We start from the raw sequence: 21302 nt of genomic DNA on the forward strand, positions 1-21302 counted from the left end.
AAGTGATCACTATACTTCGGCTGTTTCATCACAAAGCTTGCAATTAAGTTGTTTCATTATCTAAAAATGTGGAATTTTATATGGATCTTGCCCTGTGCTGTCAAGTAGGACTTGAAAGGGAAAAATTACCTTCATATGTGAACATGTTCTTGTTGACTGCTCAGGCACGTGGGAGGTTGAAGGAGTAGTGAATGGGTGTCAAAAGCTAGGAGCTCATCAGACGGCTCTGCACCTCCGTCTTCACGCAACGTGGATCTTCACATGGGCCAGTGTGAGCATTGCTGTCGTCTGGTGTTTGGAGTAAGCTTAGACTGAGTGCGACATTCTGTCGAATGGTAGGCACGCAAGGCGTGTGGAGCTCGCGTGTGGACAGGGCGTTGCCGCGCTGCCCGTCCGTGTGGCCCTCACGTCGCTACGACGTAGCCTGTTCATAGCTCCGCGGACCCGCTCAGCCGGCCATCCGCGTGGCCCCGTGCTCCACCTCGCCACAAAGCGCGGCCCTCGCTCTGCCGTGATGCGGCCTATTCGTGTCCACGGCTCACTGTGCCACCGTCCTCCTCGAACCTCGGGTGGCGTGTGGTAGAGCAGAATGACCCGGCGATGTGGCAAGCCCCGGGCGGGGCGGGAGCAGTGACGCCGGAGGCGGCGCCTCACGAGTACGAGTGTGCATCCGTCTGAGGCGGAGAGGGCGAGTCGAGTGGGTTTCAGAGCATTCATGATGGCCCGATTATGTGGCTTAACGTGTAGGAGACCCGCAAAGACCACGATCGAACGGTCGATATCGCTTGTTCGCCGGATCGGACGGTAGGCTAACAGGCGACGTGGCCCGATCCGTTGCTCATCTTTTGGAAGCATGATTCCTATATAGAGATATCCTGCTCATTTTGTTTCACTTGTGCAATAGAGAATGACAAAGAAAATTTCTTATTGAACTGAGCCACAATACTAGTCCAAGCTTCCTTACTCCATGCATTGTGTGTCTGAAATCTAGGCACATCATGGATTTTTAAGAGTTCAATAAGATATAGCCTCTTCTGTTGATCCCACTTAGCTCTATTCTTTGACGTGCCTATGACAAACATGATGAAAATTCCAGTTTTAAAATAAGTTAAATAACGGATATTAGAGATCCTACCAGGAGAAAAAAATCTAGAGGCATAATATAACAAAACGTAAGTGCTTTCTCCTTGTGCTAACTGCTAAGTAATTGGAGAGAGTGCTTCCTAGTTACACGCACACAAAAAAATAACATCTATTATTTCTCTAAAAAACATCTATTATAGAAGCTTAGGGAAAAGATAAAAGGACTCCATAGATCATATATTTAAATAGAACATGTGTTGCTGGATCCATGAATTCGGATCCAGATCCAAAACAAGGGCAAAATAAAACTATTTCTAAAGAGGAAAATCATATCATTATCAAATCGTACCTGGTTCTTGGTGGATTTCTTGACTCCCCCCAGATTGGTGGACATCAAGCCCCTGCACCGATGGAGTTGCAGGGAGAGACAAAGCGAGGAAAGGGGGATTTCATGGGGATGGGCTGATTCGCTGGTGGTGGTTTGCCATCTCCGCCTGTTCGTGCCAGATTTCTTTAGGGTTCAACCACCATGGCGGGAGGGAGGAGTCAAAGAGAGAGAGAGAGAGGCAATGGGAGAAAAGAACGAGAAACATGCTTTCCCTTGAATCATGGTGGATGTTTTATTTCCCGTGAAACACACATAGCTTACTGCCTTTCCTCCGGAAAGGAAACTACAAATCCTACGTTCCAAACGTAGTCACAAGCTTTCTTTCTAGAGGAATGAAAACCTCTAAAATTTCTATGAAAAAACTATGTTCCAAACATGCCCTCACCTTGTTTCTAGGGATAGAATGGATCCATTTTTTGTTTGGTTAGAGGGTTAGATCCGTCCTAGATTTTTTGTTTGGTTGAAGTACTAGGTTGAAAAGGATTGAGCATCTGGCAAGCAGGTCCCGCATGTCATTCTCTGGTACTTTCTTGTTCCTTCCCCTCTCCTCTTTCCTCTGGTTCTCTAGGCGCTACTCCTCCAATCATAAGCCCGCCCATGCGACCCAACACTCCTCCGCTCGCATGCACGCCCATGCGGCCGCTGGCGCTCTTCCACGCACGCACGAGTGCTGAAGCTTCTCTTCCGTGCTCACGCGGCTGTCGACGTCGCTCCCCCACAACCACGCAGCCGTCGGCGCCTCTCGTCCACGCCGCCATGACCAACTGAAAGGTCATTGTGTGGTTTTGGTAATTGAGTGACAACCTAGGTGGACTAATTGTGTTTATGTGAGATACACAGGTGATTAGTCCATAGGTACATGTGTGTGAGCAACATATGCCATGAAGGAGGAAATGGCTCAGAGATGTTGCAAAGCTCACACATGTGATGATGAAGGAGTTCATTGCACATGAGACATGACATTGAGTCATGCGATCAAGGTGGAGAAGATCAAGATAAGACTTGGCTTGATGGACCGGATGCAAGCGTGAAGGGCAAGTCAGAGGCTTTGGAGCGATGGACCGCGTGGCGGTGAAGCTTGAGCAAGACTTGGCGTCGATAGATGAAGGCAACGGTGAAAAGCAAGTGAAGTCAAGATCGATGAACCAATATGATCACGTGATGATATGAAGTGGATCATATCATTGTTGATTGTGTTGGTGCATGTGTTGTATCAACATTGGAGGAGAAGGAATAGAATGCGCAAGGCAAAGGTATAATATAGGGCATTTCATTTCACCGATCATAGGTGTGTAGAGAAGTTTATGACTAGGTTTAGGATAGATGGTCGTACTATCAGGAGGGGTAAACTTGTTTGCATATCGGTCATCTAGTACCACTTGAGTGATCTAATTTTGCATCGTCGCTAGGATCGAGTGGCGTGGCAAGTTGAGTGGCTAATCCTTTGGAAAATGTTTGTAAAAAGCTAACACATATACATATGGTGGTGTACACTTGGTGGTATTGGCACATTTGCAAAGGAGAAGAAGTTGGACTTGATGTGGATCAACTTGGTAAAGAAAAGGGTTCGAAACTTTACCGACGGAGTGTCCGCCTGTAGAGTGCGAATAATCTGACGGTGCCATCGATGCCCTGTATAGAAAAAATAGGGTTTCATAGAGAAAAGGAGAAGGACCGAAAACTGGTCACACAATGACCGGATGCTAGAGTCCTACGTTCGGTCAGTGGCAGCAGTAAAGGCGCAGGCGTTAGTCTTCGACCGGATGCTGGGTCACTTTGTGACTGGACGCTGGGTGAATGAGTTCGGTCCCGCTGACGTGGCAACACAGAGAAGAAGAGAATGACTGGACGCTGATGTTGTGTCCGATCATGACCGACCGGACGCGTTCGGTCGCGGTTGAGCAGCTCTAGGAGCTTACTGGAAGTGACTGGATGCTAAAGTCCTACGTCTGGTCGTGATCAAACTGTCGCGTCCGGCCATGGATGGAACCGCTCTGGAAACGATCGGACTCGGCAGATGTGCATCCGGTCATGACACTGTGCTACGTCCGGTCATCTCTTGACTGTTGAGATCAAACGACTATTCACCTCTCTCTAGTTGCCATCTCGACCTTACACCAACGCTCCTCCGAGCCGCACGTTTGCTGCTCATTTGTGTCCTCACGGCTGGCGCTGCCGCTCCTCAACACAGTGGAGCCGTTGCCCTCTGCTCCTCCGTGCTCGCACAACCACCGCTGCTCTGCGCCTGTGCGATGGGATGAGGTGGGTTCATCTGGTTTCTTCATTTTGGAGGAATGGAGCCGGTCCGTATCTACACGGAATATTTCCTTTTCTAGGATAGACCCAACCACCGGTTCCCGAACCAAACACCCAAGAAAATAGGTCGAACCCACCCCAACCCACTTCGACCCCAACCAAACACACGCTAAGATCCTAGAAGATTCTAAGTTCTAACACACAAACACATAATAAAAAACATCAAACATTATTTCTGTTGGATCCCTTCAGTTTTTGCTAGTTTTTTAAGAATCTGGTTTTAAAAACTAGGTGAGATTCAATATGACAGTTTTTGCTGCTAGTTTTTGTCAGATTCTTAAAAACTGAGAAACTGTTGATATTTAGCTTTTGCTAGCCGAACAATAAATGAAGTCAGATTCTTAAAAACTAAACACCCCACCAGTTTTGCTTCGAATTCAGATTTTAGAAACTAAAAGTAAAAACTGATTTTTTTAAATCTGAAACCAATCAAACAAGACTTTAGGGCGCGTTTAGTTCCCAATTTTTTTTGGGTTTGGCTACTGTTCGGCTACTGTATCACTTTCGTTTATATTTGATAATTAGTATCTAATTATAGACTAATTAGGTTCGAAAGTTTCGTCTCGCGATTTCTCACCTAACTGTGTAATTAGTTTTGTTTTTTTATCTATATTTAGTACTCCATGCATATACCGCAAGATTCGATGCGACACTTTGGATTAAGGGGCTGTTTGGTTCCTTCCCCTTCTCCTAAAATTCCTGTCACATCGAATGTTTAGACACATGCATGAAGTATTAAATATAAACTAATTACGAAACTAATTACATAACTTGCGATTAATTTACGAGACGAATCTTTTAAGCCTAATTAGTCCATGATTTGACAACATGGTGCTACAGTAAACATATGCTAATGATAGATTAATTAGGCTTAAAAAATTCGTCTCGAAAATTAGCCTCCATCTATATAATTAGTTTTGTAATTAATTTATATTTAATACTCCTTATTAGCCTCTAAATATTTGATGTGCCATAAATTTTAGGAGCGCCTAAAGAACCAAACACCCCCTTAAAAATTTTTAGAATCTAAACCTGGCCTTAGATTATTAGACCATGTTTGGTTCCCCATTCTAAAAGCTTTAGGAGCTAAAATCTAGATAGAATCTGTCTAAAGAACCAAACACTCCCTCCTAAAACCTCCTAAAAGTTTTAGGAGGTTGGTTTTTCTTTAGGAGCTCCACCCCTCCTAAAACCTCCTAAAGTCCTTTCTGGACCCCCACTACCCCTCATTTATTGCCCCCTCCCTCTCTCTCTCCTAAAGAAGGGTAAAAGTGTCTTTGTTCAACAACATTTACTATTTTTAGTCAGTTTTGGGTGATGCAACTAAACACTCTTTTATGAAGTTTTAGAAGGCTGCCTAAAATTTATAGGAACTACTCCCTCCGTCCTAGTTTAAGTGCACGTTTGCACTTCAAAAAAATTCCTGAAATAATCGGTTCGCATAGGCCTGGCATAGCAGTGTAACAGTAACCTTGAATCTTGAAACGTGACAAAGGCGATTAAAAAAATATGAAACAGTCATTCCCACGCTTTCTGTCCACTTGTTCCCACCAGCCACAGAACGATTTATCATTAAAAAAATGAAAATGGACACGAGGGAGCGGTGGGACAGGTCACTGAAGGAAGTACTCCTTGGTTTGCGTGCCTAAATGTAGAGGTGCAAATATTACGAGACGGAGGGAGTAAAGTTTTAGGAGGTCGGAATCAAACGGTGCCTTAGACTTCTTTCTCGAGCACGTACCAGAATCCCCTACAGACCCTTCTGCGGTTTTTCTTTTTTGACTGGACAGTAAAAATCCTATCCGGATGCAGACGGCCCCCAAGGATCGATGCATCTGGTCCTGTGCCTGTCCGGCTGTGCCCCCTCTCGCTGTCAGAAAGATCCAGCTGGAGTGCAGGAGCAGGGGAGTCACGCCCGGGGCACAACGGTAAAACCTCCAGGATCCAGGAGTGATAAGCCTACCAACGATCATGAATTATTTATGAAGACAAGCGAGGGGGGCCGTAGTGGCTTCCACCTCTGCCAGACCGCTTCTCCGCGCCCTTTCTCCTCCCCTACCCCCTTTCCCGCCCTTAAGCACCTTGCCAAACCCTCTTTAAACCCTCGCGTCACACTCAATTTCTGGCGTTGTTGGCTTCTCGCCGCGATCTGTCCGGGGCAGCCGCGACGGAGGACCCTCGAGCCCGATTTCATAGGTTTCATCTCCGATTTTGAGGTTTTGGGTGGTGGGGATTCTTGGGCTCCCTTTGCTTTTGTTTGACCGGCTCTGACTTGGGAGTGTGTGCTGCTGTCGTTAGCTCACTGGGAGCAGTACCAGATCTGCTGTTGTTAACCACTACAAAGCCTCCGAATCTATTCGTTTTCGAAAGGTTCATGCTGGTCTCCTGCAAAGTTTTGCTTTTTGGAGCGCGATTTTGGTTCTAGGTTGCTCGATTTGAGCGAGGCTTTTGGGGATTTCTTGGAGTTAGGTTCTTGGTGGATGAGATTTGAGGCGGAGGCTTGGCAGTAGCTGCGGTGGATCTGCGGCCTACGGCGATGTCTTCTGTCGACTCCCTCACCTCCGTCCGGAGCCGCCGCGCGGGGCCGCCCTTGCCCCGCCCGAAGCGTGTCCGCGTCTACTTCGTGGACGCCGACGCCACGGACACCGACGACTCCTCCGGCGACGAGGACGAGCGCGCCAAGCGGCGCGTGCGGGAGGTCATCCACATCGACGTCGAGGCCGCCTCAGCTCCGACGCGGGCGGCGCAGGCGCAGGCGCTGGTGCACCCGAAGAACCGGCCGCTGCCGTCCCAGGCGGCGCTCGTGCGGCGCCGGGCCTCGGGGGCCGGGTTCCGGCGGCGTTTCCCAGGCGTGCGGCTCCGGCCGTGGGGCAAGTTCGCGGCGGAGATCCGCGACCCGCGCCAGCGGAGGCGGCTGTGGCTCGGCACCTTTGACACCGCCGAGGAGGCCGCCGCGGCCTACGACGACGCCGCGCTCCGCCTCAAGGGCTCCCACGTCGTCACCAAGTTCCCCGCCGAGGCGCCTTCTTCCCCCTGGTCGCGCATGAGGCTCCGTCCTCGCCGGGAGAGCCCCCTGGAAACGGTGGAGGGTGCCGGAGAAGAAGACGGAGAGGCTCTCGCCTCGGCCCCGGCCCCGGCCCCAGCGGCGGCGCCCGCGTCGCTGGATCCGCAGGCGGTGGACGGCACCCCCCTGGTCTGCCCGTTCGCGTCGCCGACCTCCGTTCTCCGCTACGCCGCTGACGAGGTGCCGGCCGCACCCGCCCTGCCGGTGTTCGAGTTCCTCTACTCTGGGTTTGGTGAGCTCGGCGACCTCGGCGCGGCGACGGTGCCGTCGAAGGCGGCGGCGGCGGTGGAGTTCGACTGCCTGCCGTGGTGGGAGGGCGAGGACTTCGTGACGGCGACAGGCCTCACGGCGTCAGCCGGCGCTGCCGTCAGCGTGATATGACGGCGTCACCTTTTACACCCCTCGGGGCTCGGGTCGGCCTGCCATGGCGCTGTTTCGGGCTCTCGGGGCGGGAAGTGGCGGGAGACGCGCCGTTTTGGGCGGGAACTGGCGGGAGACGCGTGGGCCGTGGGCGGACCGTGCAGCGGGCCAGCAGCATCGAAGTATAAAAAACTATTATTTTATTTATTATTAATTGCTGCTGCTAGAGCAGTGGAGCAGTGACTAGTGAGTGGTTGCTTGTGGCGGCAAGTCGCGTAGGCGTGGCGGGCCCCACGGGCTCTGCTTTCTCTGCGCGGGTGCCTTCAACCGCACGCATCCCGCGTGGAAACGCAGCAGTGCTCTGTTTTTGAGTGGGAGTGTGATCTATGACTGAGTGTCTGATTGTAATTGCTGGTCTTCGTCGTGAACTGTAATTGTTGGTGGTAAGCTAGCCATTGGTGGTCTTTGATGCATGCCCAAAACGTTGGATGTCGTCGTCGTCGTGAACTGTAATGTCGTCGTGAACTAATACTACTTTTTTAACTATAGTTCTTACTTCCAGAAAAATCAAACTACTTATATAATACATACTACGTATTTTCTATAAATGTTAGATATCACTTAATCTCTTTTCGCAATAAACTTATATAGAGATCATTTAATCTCTTTTCGCAATAACACATGGCCCTGTTGGTTTCGTTGAAATTTAGCTTATGCTGATGTGTTGTGAGAGAAAAATATTGTTCGTTTATTGAAAAGTACTGTTGAAGTAGTTAAATTTTAAAAGTTTGATCAACCCGAATATCACTTAAAAAAGAGGGAGTAGAAATGTACTGAGTGGCAACATTCATGCAAATCTCACATCGAATCAGTTTCCAAATGCAGAATATATTATCGAAAATATCTATCATTTGTGCAACACAACTAGTTAAGCATAAAAAAACATGACTATTTCTTAACAAATAGCCTGTGAGAAATAAAACCATTTGTCCATTCTAATCACAGAAAACTATGATGTGTATGAACTGGCTGGCCCGTTCAGCTGGCAGAATTTTGGCTGAAACTGGCTGAAAAAACACTGTTCCGGCTGAATTATTGTGAGAGAAAAACACTATTTCGACTGAAAAAAGAAGCTGAACAAGCCGAATATGGGGTAAGCCGAACAGGGCGCATACTGGCAAACCATGATGCGTGTGATTGCAAAAATATTTTATCTTTCAGACACTCCATTTTGATTATGAGATAATACTACTAGTGTAGCATAAAAAAACGTCATGTATTTGCACAGAAATAGCCTTGTAATGTGACCTAAATCAGTAGGTAACACCGCGTCAGAAGTAAGAACCGGAACCAAATTATTTTACTTGGTTAATATCCTGTTTGGTTGCTTGGTTCTTGTCTAGCCAGGCTCCCCAAATACAACTTAGAAGCTAGAAGGGTTTGGTTGTTCGCGCTCTCTAGATACAAAAGGCGGGCGGTCCCGAGCTTGGCTCCTCGGTAACGGATTTCATTCACATTTCTGAAGTACATTAAGATATATGGCCCCGTTCGGCTGACAGAATTTTGGCTGAAACTGGCTGAAAAACACTGTTCTGGCTGAATTGTTGTGAGGGAAAACACTGTTCCGGCTGAAAAAAAGAAGCCGAACAAACTAAATATGGGGTAAGCCGAACGAGGTCATTAAAGTAAAATATAGACTATAGAGTGCAGTTACACAAGATAAATATTATAAGATCTCTTGCTTTTTATTTTTATTTTATATAATACGACTTCATGCAGACAACCAAACATCATCTTTTCTCAGCCAGACTATATACATGCAGACAACCAAATAAAAACAACTTGCATCTCTGCAGCCAGCGAGAGCCTAGTTCACATATGAGAGTCAGGCTCCCCTCATCAACAAACCAAACACGCTATACAACTTGTTCGGCAGGCCGTAAACGATCGTAGATTATTTACTGCTGGCTGGTTTGGTGTGAGAGAAAAATACTATTCCAACTTATAATCCACGATCGTATACGAGGAAGCGAACATGCTGATAAATGTCTCGAGATAGCTGTTGGAGCTCTACGGTGTGGAAGCTCCGGTGCTCACTAGAGCTACCTAGTTGGGTATGTTCTCTCCGCGGTTAGTTGGTAACAGCTAGTTCTTGAGAGGCGCTTATAAATTGAGGTTGTGGTCGAGCTTTTAAGCTTTCTTGGCATTCCATTCAAATATCCACACCTATTAGAGCTCAAGAACACACTCCACTCACATAATCACTTGTGATCACAAATTTGTGAGTTGGGAGTGATCTCGTTCATTTGCTTTGAGAGTTAGCATCAAGTGGTACTAGAGGATTGTTGTTGTTGTTGTGGATTTCTTGTTACTTTTGGTCGTTGCCGCCATCTAGATAGCTTGGAGGTATCCTTGCGAGAGATTGTAAAGAGCAACTCTAGTGGAATCGAGGCTTGTCGGAGTGCCTAGTTGATCGACCGGCTCATAAACAAGAGCCCATGTTAGGGCCAAGCTTGAGGGCTTGCTAGGTTTGTGGAGGAACAACAATCCTTGGACTCGCCTCAACGAGGACGTAAGTTGCCGGCAAGCAACCAAACATCAGGTGAAATCATTGTATCATTATTATCTCCTTTGTGGTTTGCGCTATACTACTCAATTACTTGTTCATCTTGATTGCTTGTGTAGTTGCTTCCTAGAGTAGCTCAATTACTCGTGTAGCTTAATTTGTGTAGGTTGTGTGCTCTAGTGATTAGCTTGTTGTTTACTTCATTCACTAGAATTGTGCAGGAGCTTGATTGGGTGACTTGTAATTGCTTAGACTTGCTCCTAGATTATTTAGTAGGTGCACTTGTTATACTAGGTTTGAGTTGTGCTTATTAAGGTCTCCTAATCGTCTGACAAGGTTGTTAAATGTTGTGCCTTCTAAAGTTTTAAATAGCATATTCACCTCCATCTAGTTATCCTACCATCTTTTTAGTTGTCAAAGACCTTGTATCAAGAAAAGAAAGAAAGAAAATAAAAAACAACTTGTCTCAGAGTCAGCATAGAGCACTTAGTAACGTATGGATATGTTTCATGTACGAACACATTACTGTATAATATTACGCACTTACGTAGTTGTCGTGGGCTGGCAAAAATCTTTATACAACGCTCGTACGCTGCATGCACGGCTTCCTCCTGTCCGCCTTCTTCCTCCCAGCGATTAGGGTTAGAAATTTTGGGGTTCCATGGGGGATCTCTATTTTTTTTTCAATTTTTTTATAAAGGAAACTATTATTAAATTCACAAAGCATTACATCAAGATGTAACAAAGCCTTGAAAATGTACTTCTGGGCTTTGCCTATCAAAGAGGGACACGACCAAGGAGGATCTCTATGTCTGACGGTCTTAGAAGGGGGACGAGCCCTATTGCGGTGGCTAGCTCGGTGGTGGAGGTAGTCTAACAGACGGGAGTGATCAACCATAGCGTTAGGGAAGGGCGTCGATGGGATGACGGCAATGAGGTCGCTAGCCGCTAGGACGGCGATTGAGGTGGCGGTGGCGGGGTAGCACGGTAAAAGAGAGGATGGAGGTTAGGAAAAGACGGTGCTATGATGTCGTCGGCGGTAGGTGGATCACTAGTGGCCTATACGACGGTGGAGGCTGGTGGCGACGGGGCAAGATAGGATGTGGAAGGAGCGGGTCTGTTTGTTTCGCTGAAATTTGACTTATGCTGATGTTTATGCTGATTTATTGTGAGAGGAAAATATTGTTCGTTCGCTGAAAAGTACTGTTGAAGTAGTTAAGCGAATAGGACCGAAAGAAGAAGAACACATGGAGAAAGGAGGAGAAGGAATCGCGTATTGATTTTTTTAGCAATGAATTACGTATTTATTTTTTTTGAGTGGAATGAATCGCGTATCCTATCCTATACTCTTATAAAGCTAAACCCCACTAGAGATTTCTCTCAACATGCAAGCTATCCACATCAACAATCCACTAGAACTTGCAATTATAGCCAACTAGCACATGTAATTATGATATTAATCTCTTCATCCACTAACATGCAATTAGCTGTCCACATCGATGTGTCAAACCATGCACCAAAATTAATTTAAGATAATTTCATTCATATAACTATAAGTCTAATTTCTTTTTAAATTATCTGGAATCCCCGCAGCAATTCTCCTAGTTTTTTTTTATCTCAGGTATTCTCCTAGTTGATACTGTTCCTAACGGTCGCGTTGATTAAGAGGCCCGCTTGGGCCGGTCTTATCCTTTGCTCTTTTTCCGTTAGCGGAAGTGGTAAGTGGCAACTGACAAATGGGCCTTAGCCCACGATGCGTCGGCTTCCTTTCCCTTCGCGCGCACGGGTTGCGGGTCCATCGGGCGGCGAGGCGCGCGCGGCCAAGGCCCCTCTCGGCCTCTCGTCTCCCGTCCTGTTCGGTGCGACGGGCCCCCGAAGCCCGGGACGCGCTGGGGGCCTGGGAGTCTCATCTCGAGACGTCTGGTCTGGAACCTATCCTCCCCTTGCTCGGAGGGTTGGGGCGCACTGCGCAGGGCGCGCGCACCGAGCCGGCGGGGAGAGATGTCGGGCGGCAGGAGGAGGGGTCTTGTGTGGAGCCTCCCCGTGGCGAGGTCGGATGTGCTCGGCAAGCTGGGCCCTGCCTTCGGCATCGGCGCCGGCTGCGGCGTGGGCGTGGGCTTCGGCCTCATCGGAGGTGCGTACTCTTCTCCGATGTTTACTCGTCGTGCTTCTAGTGTCGCGGCCATAGACGCGTTCACGGAGCACCATACCAGACCGGCGAACTGGAGTGCTCTCGATGGTTTTGACGGTTGGGCTAAGGGCCCTTATTTCCGGGGTTGGATTGTTTAATCCGAGAACCGTGTATTTTTTGGTTCACTGTTAGAGTTGCAATTTACTGGAAACTTGGAATTGTTGTGATATACTATCACTTTTCCCCTTGTCGTTGGTGAATATGGAATGCGATTCGGGAGGGAGTTGATTCTCTTAAGGATCAGTCTAGCCAACCCAAAGGAATGGCCAAAGCGTAGGGCTCCGCTTCACTGCCAACAAAGCGTCGAAATCCATGCTTGTTTCTTCTCTTTTGATCGAATGACAAATCTGCACTTGTTGTGCGCAGAGGTGCCTGTTATAGATAGGATCATATCACTGGATTAGGTGACATGGTGGCATCTTTGCTCTGTAACCAATGACAACCTGTAATGACGATTTGATCTATGTCTAATAAAATTCCAGGTGGGGATCGCCCCCCCCCCCCCCCCCCCCTATTTCGTGGCAAACTTCTCTGTACATCATCGGAGGGTGAAATTATTGAGGCTAGGATAGATTTTGCAGTTGATCAATGCATCAGGGAGCAGGGTTCTTCAATCTGCTAGCAAGATGCAGGTTGCATAATCTGTGTGTTCCCACGACTGCATAATCAATGTATCAGGGAGCTGTGGTCTCAGCCATCTGTTAAAATATCCTCTTCCATGGCAGAGGTAGGCTTCACCGGTGGTTGCAGTGGCGGAACCCAGGGGGGGGGGGGGGGGGGGGGGGGCTTAATCAAAGTCACTGGTTCCGCCACTGGATGGCTGCCTATGGTCGCCTCATCTTGCCTCTTCTACATTGGTTCCCGTCAGCAGTGGAGCTAGAAATGGTCACAAAGGGGTGGTAACTTACGTCAAACAAAATATCTCACTAGGTTGCACAGCACAGTTGTGTTAATAATATCAAGAAGCTACTAGTAATGAAACATGCATTTAGGAACAAGCCTCAGGTTCCTTGTACATTCCCATAGTTGGAAATCCACTTCTGGATATCCTTTCAGTCTGCAATGACTAGATGATATATAAGCATATGAATAAAATCACACAAGTAATAAAATGCTTTTAACCAAGAATACTCCTATTGCTTTTGTGCTCTAACGAGCTGATGCTTGTAAGCAAGCACCATCCCGCAATCTCAACAAAGCCTATTCTGCATGGTCGAAGGCATCGAAACAGGACGTGGAGTAGTGTGTGCCTCCGGCCCTGATTCTGTGGTTATCCTCAATCACCAAACAAGAATCATCTGCCTCCTTGCGTGGGTGCAGGGGCTTGTGGAAACAACAGTGCCAATGACTTTCTAGAGTGTCATGGCAAACAGTAGAGAGTCGTGTGAGTCTTCTCGTTGTATGCATCCCTTGGGTGGACCTTAAGAAGTAAGTTGAGGAGAAAAAAGAAGGAACTTCTTCTACTGGTGCAGATGGGTGCTGAAGCTGAATTGACACTGAATATCTCAGAGATCAACAGTTGTTTCATCCAAGAATACAAAGCTTAGTGTTTAGTCATGTGTCCCACTGCTATTCTCAAATTGATTCTATTTTAGGAGTGGGGCAGCAAGTGTAGTAGGTGCAGCAATATATTATATCGTTTTGAGTTCTGAATTCCATTGCAGATGTTATTGGATGTACTTGATGGGAAGTGATTGTCATCATTGATGTCTGTACTCTGCTTGTTTTTAATGTTGTGGTTTTGTTTGCTATGCATAATGTTTATTGTGATTGTGAGTGACTTAAGTTATGTCTGTATGTGTTCTTTGGTCTTTGCCCTTTTTATTTTATGTACATGATGTATGTCTCCATTAGAGAATGAAGTGAACTTCACACAGAATGACAGAATAGGTACCATTTCCAAGAACATTGTAACACTATGTTTGGGACAGCAGAATGCATGTTTGTTTGGATGTTCTGATGGACGGTGGAACAAAATCTCCAATTATCTTGCTTTGTCTCTTCTCACTTTTAGAATGGCAGAACCCATAGCCCTGTTTGTTTCCCTCGGGCAAAAGTTTAGCCCTGTCACATCGAATGTTTGGACACATGCATGGAGTATTAAATGTAGACTAATTACGAAACTAAATGCACAGATTGAGACTAATTTGCGAGACGAATTTTTTAAGCCCAATTAGTCCATGATATGACAATGTGGTGCTACAGCAAACATGTGCTAATGACAGATTAATTAGGCTTAATAAATCCGTCTCGCGGATTACTGAGGACTTGTGTAATTTGTTTTTTTATTACTATCCGAACACTCATGTGACACCCCCAATGGACACCCGACGTGACACTCCTAAACTTTAGCCCCTGGATTTACTCACTCAGATTGGATGATCTGTTGGCTGACATAACACTGAATCTCCAGTTTTCTTGCTCTGTTTGTTTCTAAGTTTTATATATCTTAACAGGTGCAGGAATTGGAGCTGGATTCCCTGGTTTACAATTGGGATTTGGAGTTGGAGCTGGATGTGGAATAGGAATAGGTTTTGGTTATGGCTTTGGTAAAGGCATTGCATATGATGAAAGAGGAAGGTATTCGAACATCAGAAGACCATTTCAGAACTCCAGAAGCATTGCATACAAGTAAGTGGCAGATCCGTTTCATGCTAAATGCAAAGTGCTTCATATCTTGTTATTTTGATTGCATCTTTAGCATTGGTGTTTTTTTTCTTGTGAGTAGTTTCAATCGACTAGAGGTATCAAAATGTGTTGCCCAAGTTTGCTTTTGGTGATTTTGTAGACACGCGCTGTACGCACCGATTTACAACAGTCTAGCACATGCTATATCCTAGTTTAATGAGATTATGTCCCACATTTTTCAGTGAACAGTTTGATATCATGTTTGATGAACTGATGGGGAGCACCAGGAAGCTGATCAAAGCAACATCAAAGGAGATCGACAAGTGGAGGCGGATGTAGAGCAAGCAGAACATATAGGAACTGCGTATAGTCAGAAACCAAAACTTGTCGAGGCACTACACGTGCCTCTGTGTGACTCTGTCCGTGGGTACCAAACTGACCTTTTGCTCGTTTGCTGTTTCAGTGAATATTTTCAGCAATTCATAAGATACGCTGCCCGATACTCTGACCTGTCGATGCTGATGCTCAAAAGATTAGTTTTCCAGCCATGTGCTGGGGTGCGATACCATGTGATCGCGACGGCGCCTGGAATTGAAATATCACCCACGACGTCGCCGTCGAAACCCTTGTGCGCTTCTGGAACGCCAGTATTTTTCGTATCGAAATATCTGGCAGGACGTATTTTCTATCGTCGCGCCCATATGTTGACCGAAGCTAGTCTTCTGCGTCTTGTCAACTTAATCATGCTGTTTTGTTTTGTGCTGTGTTTAACAATAATGCTGCTGCCTTGTTGAAGGAAATCCTGATTTCCCGGAATCAATGTTGAACACGATCGCGCCCCTCTATAATGGTGCAAAGTCCAAGCGATTCCGACGTTAGGAGAAAGCGAAATGCAGCTGGTGTTTCAGAAAATTTTAGAATCGGTGTTTCCTATTCCATGGGAGAGGCTGCAATTGATTAGTGTCATTTTAACGCACGCGTCCATTTCAGCTTGTCGAATAAGACGATGGCGAAATCGTCTTCTTCCATACTATGCTACTTGAGGATAATAGAGCTGGTTAGTTATCCTTGGAGTCATAGTCCATTCGTCGGCCATCTGATATTCCTACAATGGTTTGCCCGTTTGTCCTATCGTGCTCAAGCACTAAAACCAAGCTCTCCATAAATCTCGAAAGGCATGTCAATTTCAAACGAACCAAATCAAACCAGTACTATCGTCTAAAAAAAGAAGTGAAACGACGAGAATTTGCAAGACTCAAAGCAATTGCCGATTCATGGGTGGACCACAGAGAAAAAGGTGGCGGGGCAAGTAATCCAGCGAAAGATCCATGACGTTTTACGCGAAGCGGCTGCCCTGGCAAGGTCCCGAAAACGCCCGTGCGAATGATTGAGCCTTTCTTTCTGCTGCCGCACTGGCCTTTCATGCCAGATCGGCTCTGCGCCCCACTTGCAGGTCTTGTAGGCTGTAGCCCTGGGCTGCCGGCACTTTAATGGCCCGAACTGCCGTCCTGCACATGAGATCTTGGCCACAACCTGCCCATGGAACATGGAAACAAAAGCCTGCAGCAAGCTATACAGTGCACCTCCATCCACCATTACATTTGGCACACACAAAACAGCTCAAACAGGGGATTTACACTGATTCCATCCACCATTACATTTGGCACACACAAAACAGCTCAAATAGGGGATTTACACTGATTCCATCCACCATTATATTTGGCACACAAAACAGCTCAAACAGAGAATTTACACTGATTTCAAGTAGATGAACCATGAAGAAGGCACGACGACGACACATATTTTATGAATGCAAAATAATCATTGCCTCAACTATAGCTGTCTGGTTGTCTTGTACTAGCACCACACAAAAGCATCAGCACAGCGACATATTACAACTATGGCCTTGTTTAGTTCGCGAAATTTGGATTTTGGGACTACTGTAGTACCTTCGTTTTTATTTGGCAAATAGTGTCCAAATATTGACTAATTAGGCTTAAAACGTTCGTCTCGCAATTTCCCACCAAACTGTGCAATTAGTTTTTCTTTTCGTCTACATTTAATGCTCCATGCACGAGCCGCAAACATTCGATGTGACAGGTACTGTAGCAACTTTTTGGATTTTGGGGTGGAACTAAACCAGGCCTATCTCAGGTACACCAACGAAACCTTATTATTGTCCGACACATTGAACCCCACCAGCTTCTAGAGTGACTGGCCAACCGGGCCTTGTTACCCAAACCAACCAATAATGTTAATAATACTTAGGCAGTCAGAAGCACAAAGAATAAATAATAATAGAGTCAAACAACAAGCCCAGAGACCATTCGTCCAAGCACAGACATGTTGTGTGTTGATAAAGCGCATAGATCATGACAGGCATAGGCCAGCAGCACTGATGATCCCAGCATATGCATCACCAATCATCTCCAGCAGTACAGCAGTAGCTTGTAATTGGGCATTGAACCATGATTGATTGGGGGGGGATGAAGCTTTCGGAACAGAGATTACCGCCCTGTTTTTGCGCGCTTCATCCCGGTGGAGTTGAAGGGGGACACACTAGGGCTGAGGTGAGGGCTTGGACTTTCCTCTCTCAGTGTGCCATTTAGAATTGCCAGCTCCCTCAGCTGCTGCTTCTTGTAGTAGTCCATGGACTCGTCCTGACAAAAGCTCCAGTTATTAGCTAACAGTATATATCGAAACTACTAAGAGATGATGGCAGCAATGAGCAAAGAGGGTACATACAATTGGTTTAAGAAGATCCTCTAGGATGGACACAGCTTGATTTAGGCGCACATCAACCATATCTACTGGAAACTCTGCTTCCACAAGTACATGCAGTTGTTCATTAAGGTGTTCATACCCAGGTTTATCCCTCAGCTTGTCTTCCTATGAATGAAATCATACATGTTTTTCAGGACATTTGCATTAAGGTGGGCATGATAAATTGCAAGTATAAAGTAATGTACCAATAATCACTGAGCCATGCATAAGATATAACAAGAAAAACATGGTCATAATATCTTACTCCTTTCTTAGCTGCTGTACAGTTTTTTTTTTAAAAAAAAGAGACCAAGGGTAAATTGTTATCCTTGAAATTCGTTAATGCCTATAGATTTTTTGAGGTATACAGGAAACCCCATTGATGAAATCATACTGTTGTGTGCCGATAGAGAATAAATAAAGTCATTATATAGATGTATCTAAACTGCATGACATAAATACTCACTATGTCTAAAGTATAATGACATTTCTACTCAACTTATTAGTAAACTTTAACTTTGAATGTTCTATTACATCTAAACTGGAAATGAAACCCAATAAAATTTAAATGTTGACATTACATAGTTTTGTGGGTCACACAGTAACTAGTCCTAAATAGTAAATGGATCCTTACTGAGCCCAGATTGCAGCTTGATACTAGAAACAACACAATCAGTTGACACTAAAAATAAAATGTACAATGTTAACCTTGATTAGAATTCTCCAGAACTCCTCCAATGCCACTATCATAGCATGGCGTCACAATACAAACTTTATGTAATATGAGAGTGAAATTAACTGAGTACATAACCACAAATCAGTAAGGGCCAGCCACAGGTTTGTCATGATATGAGCCATGCAATATCCAAGTTTGTCCAGCCAAAAGTGAAATTAACTAAGTATTTGCTACCTAATAATGTGCAAATATAATGAACTCCTAAAATTTCACATAAAGGAGTACCGCAACAATACATGGTACATTCAAAAAGTGTCAAATGATTCCAATTTATAGCCAGTGATATCATTACTATCAGAAATATAAGAAAGAACGTGAAATAGTCATTTAGCTACCTTAACAGAGTCTTTCACCGAACCACGTCCTCGAATGTAAACTCTACATTGGGTTGAAGCTTCAACTCTTTTGAGGGAGTTACCTCGCGGCCCCAATAAACGACCAACAAAGTTGTACTGATCAAAAGCAAAGAGTAAAGCATTCAAGATATGGCAATATGACATAGCATATTAAAGAAAGTTAAAAGAAAAGCATTTACGAAAGCTACCCACGTTAGGATACTTGTCCACCGGAACATCCAGCCTCATGACTTTCTTGACAATAGGAGTGGCAGCAAGTACAGGAGCACCATTCCAGCCCATTGATGATGCTTGTAGAACCCCCATATGCTGAGAAGCCTTGAGAGAAAGAGAACATTTGACCGTATTAAGAGAAGGCAGCAATATAAGCTAAGGCAGAATATAAAAGTTTGGTCCTCAACAAAAATATTTCCAACAGCGCCTACTCTCATCCATTAATAGTAACAGGACGCTTCATGATTGCCAGGAATAAATCTGACATGGAAAAATAATCTTCACTCTATCTCATGTTATTACAATTTACAAGTCAATATCTATTCTATCGGTAGACCAGACTAGTCGCAATTAGTTGCAGATCCAATGTAAAATGAACAGCATGCTCAAAATCTAAATACGCAAGATCCTACCACCGATTTGCAAATTGTGCTTTCAATCCAGTGACCAGGCAAGCATGTAATACCAAAAGAAAGACAACAACAACAACAACAGATGCCAGAATATGCACCTCTGTTTGAATCCCTGACCAGCCCTCCAGATCCATTGGCTGACCATTCACTGGGTGGCCAGGTAACCTTAATGGGCTACCATGCTCAATTCTCTCAGGATCAACAAAATTATGGTTAGGCGCCATAGAAGATGCGCGCAAAATCTCTGCATTAAATAGAATCAGAACTCAGTTAGACAACTACACTACAAGTCAGAAACAATAATGAGATTAATACTTTGCATGCCACTCTAAAATGGGGCAAATGTAATCTGCTCGGGATTTCTAAATTTGTACAATGACATGAACAACTGCATTGTACCAATGAGATAGTAAACACTCCACTTAGCAAAAAATAGGAATAAGCTGCAGTGAGCCAGTGACCATCCTCAAGATAAAAAAAAAATGGTTGACATAAACAGCAGCCATTTACTAGATTGTTAGCAGCCATTTGTGGTTGACATAAACGGAAGCCATTGTCAACTATGAGAACATGAGTTATTGTTTAGAGCCATAACTCAATGGAGCATTACCTTTTTATCACCACAAACAAAGTAAAAGGAAACAGGATAATGGGATACATGAGAAATGAATGAACAACAAAACCCATCCACACACACAAAAAAAAATCCTCTAATGAAATCTTATGATCAACAAATAGTAAAATACATGATGATCATAACAAACCCAAGGATACAAAAGTGCAGAGGCGATCATCAAAACTTCACACAAATATACGATTAACTGCCCCAACCTAAAAGACTTGGAGAAAATCTAAACATAGCAACTAATGATAGTGAATGTCTTGCGCCATTAACAAACAAAATAGTTGAACTAATTAAAAAAACTATATAGATTAACAACACTAGTAATGCGTGGAGGCAAAGGAAACAAACCTTTGTTCAAGAGCCTGGTACAGAAAGGAAGAACTTGCACAAATGGGGCCAATTTCTGCCTCTCTGCAAGCAACTCAGCCAGATATCTGCCAAACAAGAATCAACGTTAGTATAACAGTAGCCAATACTGAATTTATTATTCACGTGATACAACAGAAGAAGCACAATTTGAAGGATCTAAAACAACTATAATCCCACAGAAATGAAATGTAAAAGGAAGAACTTTGATATGATTTATACAGAACGATCCATCAAATCAAAATTTACATGTGACTATCGTCAATGAGCGATTTATTATACACAAAATTTACACCCATTAGCAGCGAGTCAAACATACAGCTCCTATGTCCCCCTAGTAGCCAACTAGCCCATTGGGGAACAGCAGTAACAAATCTATCAGCGAGCCATCACGCCATCACAAAAAAAAAAGTCCCTATGATTACAGATCACTGCTCCATCACAATCAACAGCATTGATCAAGGGGGAAAATGGCATCCGGAAGTCTAGAATTAAGCGCAAATCTCCACCGCGGCATCAAATCTCGTGCTCCTCAGAAAGATTCCGAAAGGGCAGGATCAAAAACTAAACAAAACTTACCAAGAACAATAGGGAAAACAATCGTGGAAAACAAATAAAAAATCATGAACAAAATAGAGAAACGGACACTCACCTTTCTCTTTCAGAGGAAGAATACCTCATAGAATTGAGGGGATGAGGGGAAGAATGAACAGGGGACTGCGAGTACTGCAAGAGGGACGGCGGCGGAATCCTTTCGTCCATGGTCTCAAACAGCGAACACAAGAAACTTCACCACAAGATTTTGCAAGATTGGGGGAAGATACAAGAAACCTGAGAACCCAAAAATCCAAGAACCACGAAACCAAGAATCAAGAAAACCAAGAACAGCAGCTGCTTGCAAGCTTAGGTCCAGAGGCCTATCTTGAGGCCTGTGAAACCTAGAAGACGAGAGAGTTCACAGAGGACCGAGAAAAGGTAGATATATAAGGGATAGATGGGTGATTCTAAATCACAAAAGAGGAAGGTAATAGGTGGGCAATCAGTGATGAGAGCCCAGGCTGTGCAGGAGTTGGCAGCAGCTCTTGTTGGTGTTGGTTCTTGCTCTCCTTCCTTTCTCCTCTCCACAGCACACCCACAGCAAGGAGAAGGGGTGGGTGGGAGAAGGGAGGAGAGAGAGGAAGAGACAAACCCAAAGGAGGGCTTTGGATTCTGTCTCCCTCCAGTATGATTGAGG

At 45.1% G+C, this 21302-nt stretch overlaps 3 protein-coding genes across 3 annotated transcripts; 2 read left to right on the forward strand and 1 right to left on the reverse strand.

The window, feature by feature from the left end:
* The first annotated feature begins 5990 nt into the window (after positions 1 to 5990).
* On the forward strand, positions 5991 to 7662 carry LOC136453863 (ethylene-responsive transcription factor CRF4-like). Its single transcript, XM_066454412.1, has one exon. The coding sequence runs from the start codon at positions 6324 to 6326 to the stop codon at positions 7230 to 7232; it is 909 nt and encodes a 302-aa protein (XP_066310509.1). The 5' UTR covers positions 5991 to 6323; the 3' UTR covers positions 7233 to 7662.
* Positions 7663 to 11655: 3993 nt separating this feature from the next.
* LOC136450974 (uncharacterized) lies at positions 11656 to 15098 on the forward strand. The gene is made up of 3 exons (XM_066451685.1): positions 11656 to 11911; positions 14425 to 14599; positions 14839 to 15098. The coding sequence occupies exons 1-3, from the start codon at positions 11779 to 11781 to the stop codon at positions 14933 to 14935; spliced, it is 405 nt and encodes a 134-aa protein (XP_066307782.1). The 5' UTR covers positions 11656 to 11778; the 3' UTR covers positions 14936 to 15098.
* A 1770-nt stretch (positions 15099 to 16868) lies between these two features.
* On the reverse strand, positions 16869 to 21302 carry LOC136450975 (KH domain-containing protein At1g09660/At1g09670-like). The gene is made up of 7 exons (XM_066451686.1): positions 20721 to 21302; positions 20051 to 20136; positions 19176 to 19321; positions 18644 to 18769; positions 18431 to 18547; positions 17342 to 17485; positions 16869 to 17256 (listed from the first exon to the last, which is right to left on the reverse strand). Exons 1-7 carry the CDS (start codon positions 20828 to 20830, stop codon positions 17104 to 17106), a joined length of 882 nt encoding a protein of 293 aa, XP_066307783.1. The 5' UTR covers positions 20831 to 21302; the 3' UTR covers positions 16869 to 17103.

This window comes from Miscanthus floridulus, chromosome 5 (genome assembly GCF_019320115.1).
Source record: "Miscanthus floridulus cultivar M001 chromosome 5, ASM1932011v1, whole genome shotgun sequence".
Classification (NCBI taxonomy): domain Eukaryota; kingdom Viridiplantae; phylum Streptophyta; class Magnoliopsida; order Poales; family Poaceae; genus Miscanthus; species Miscanthus floridulus.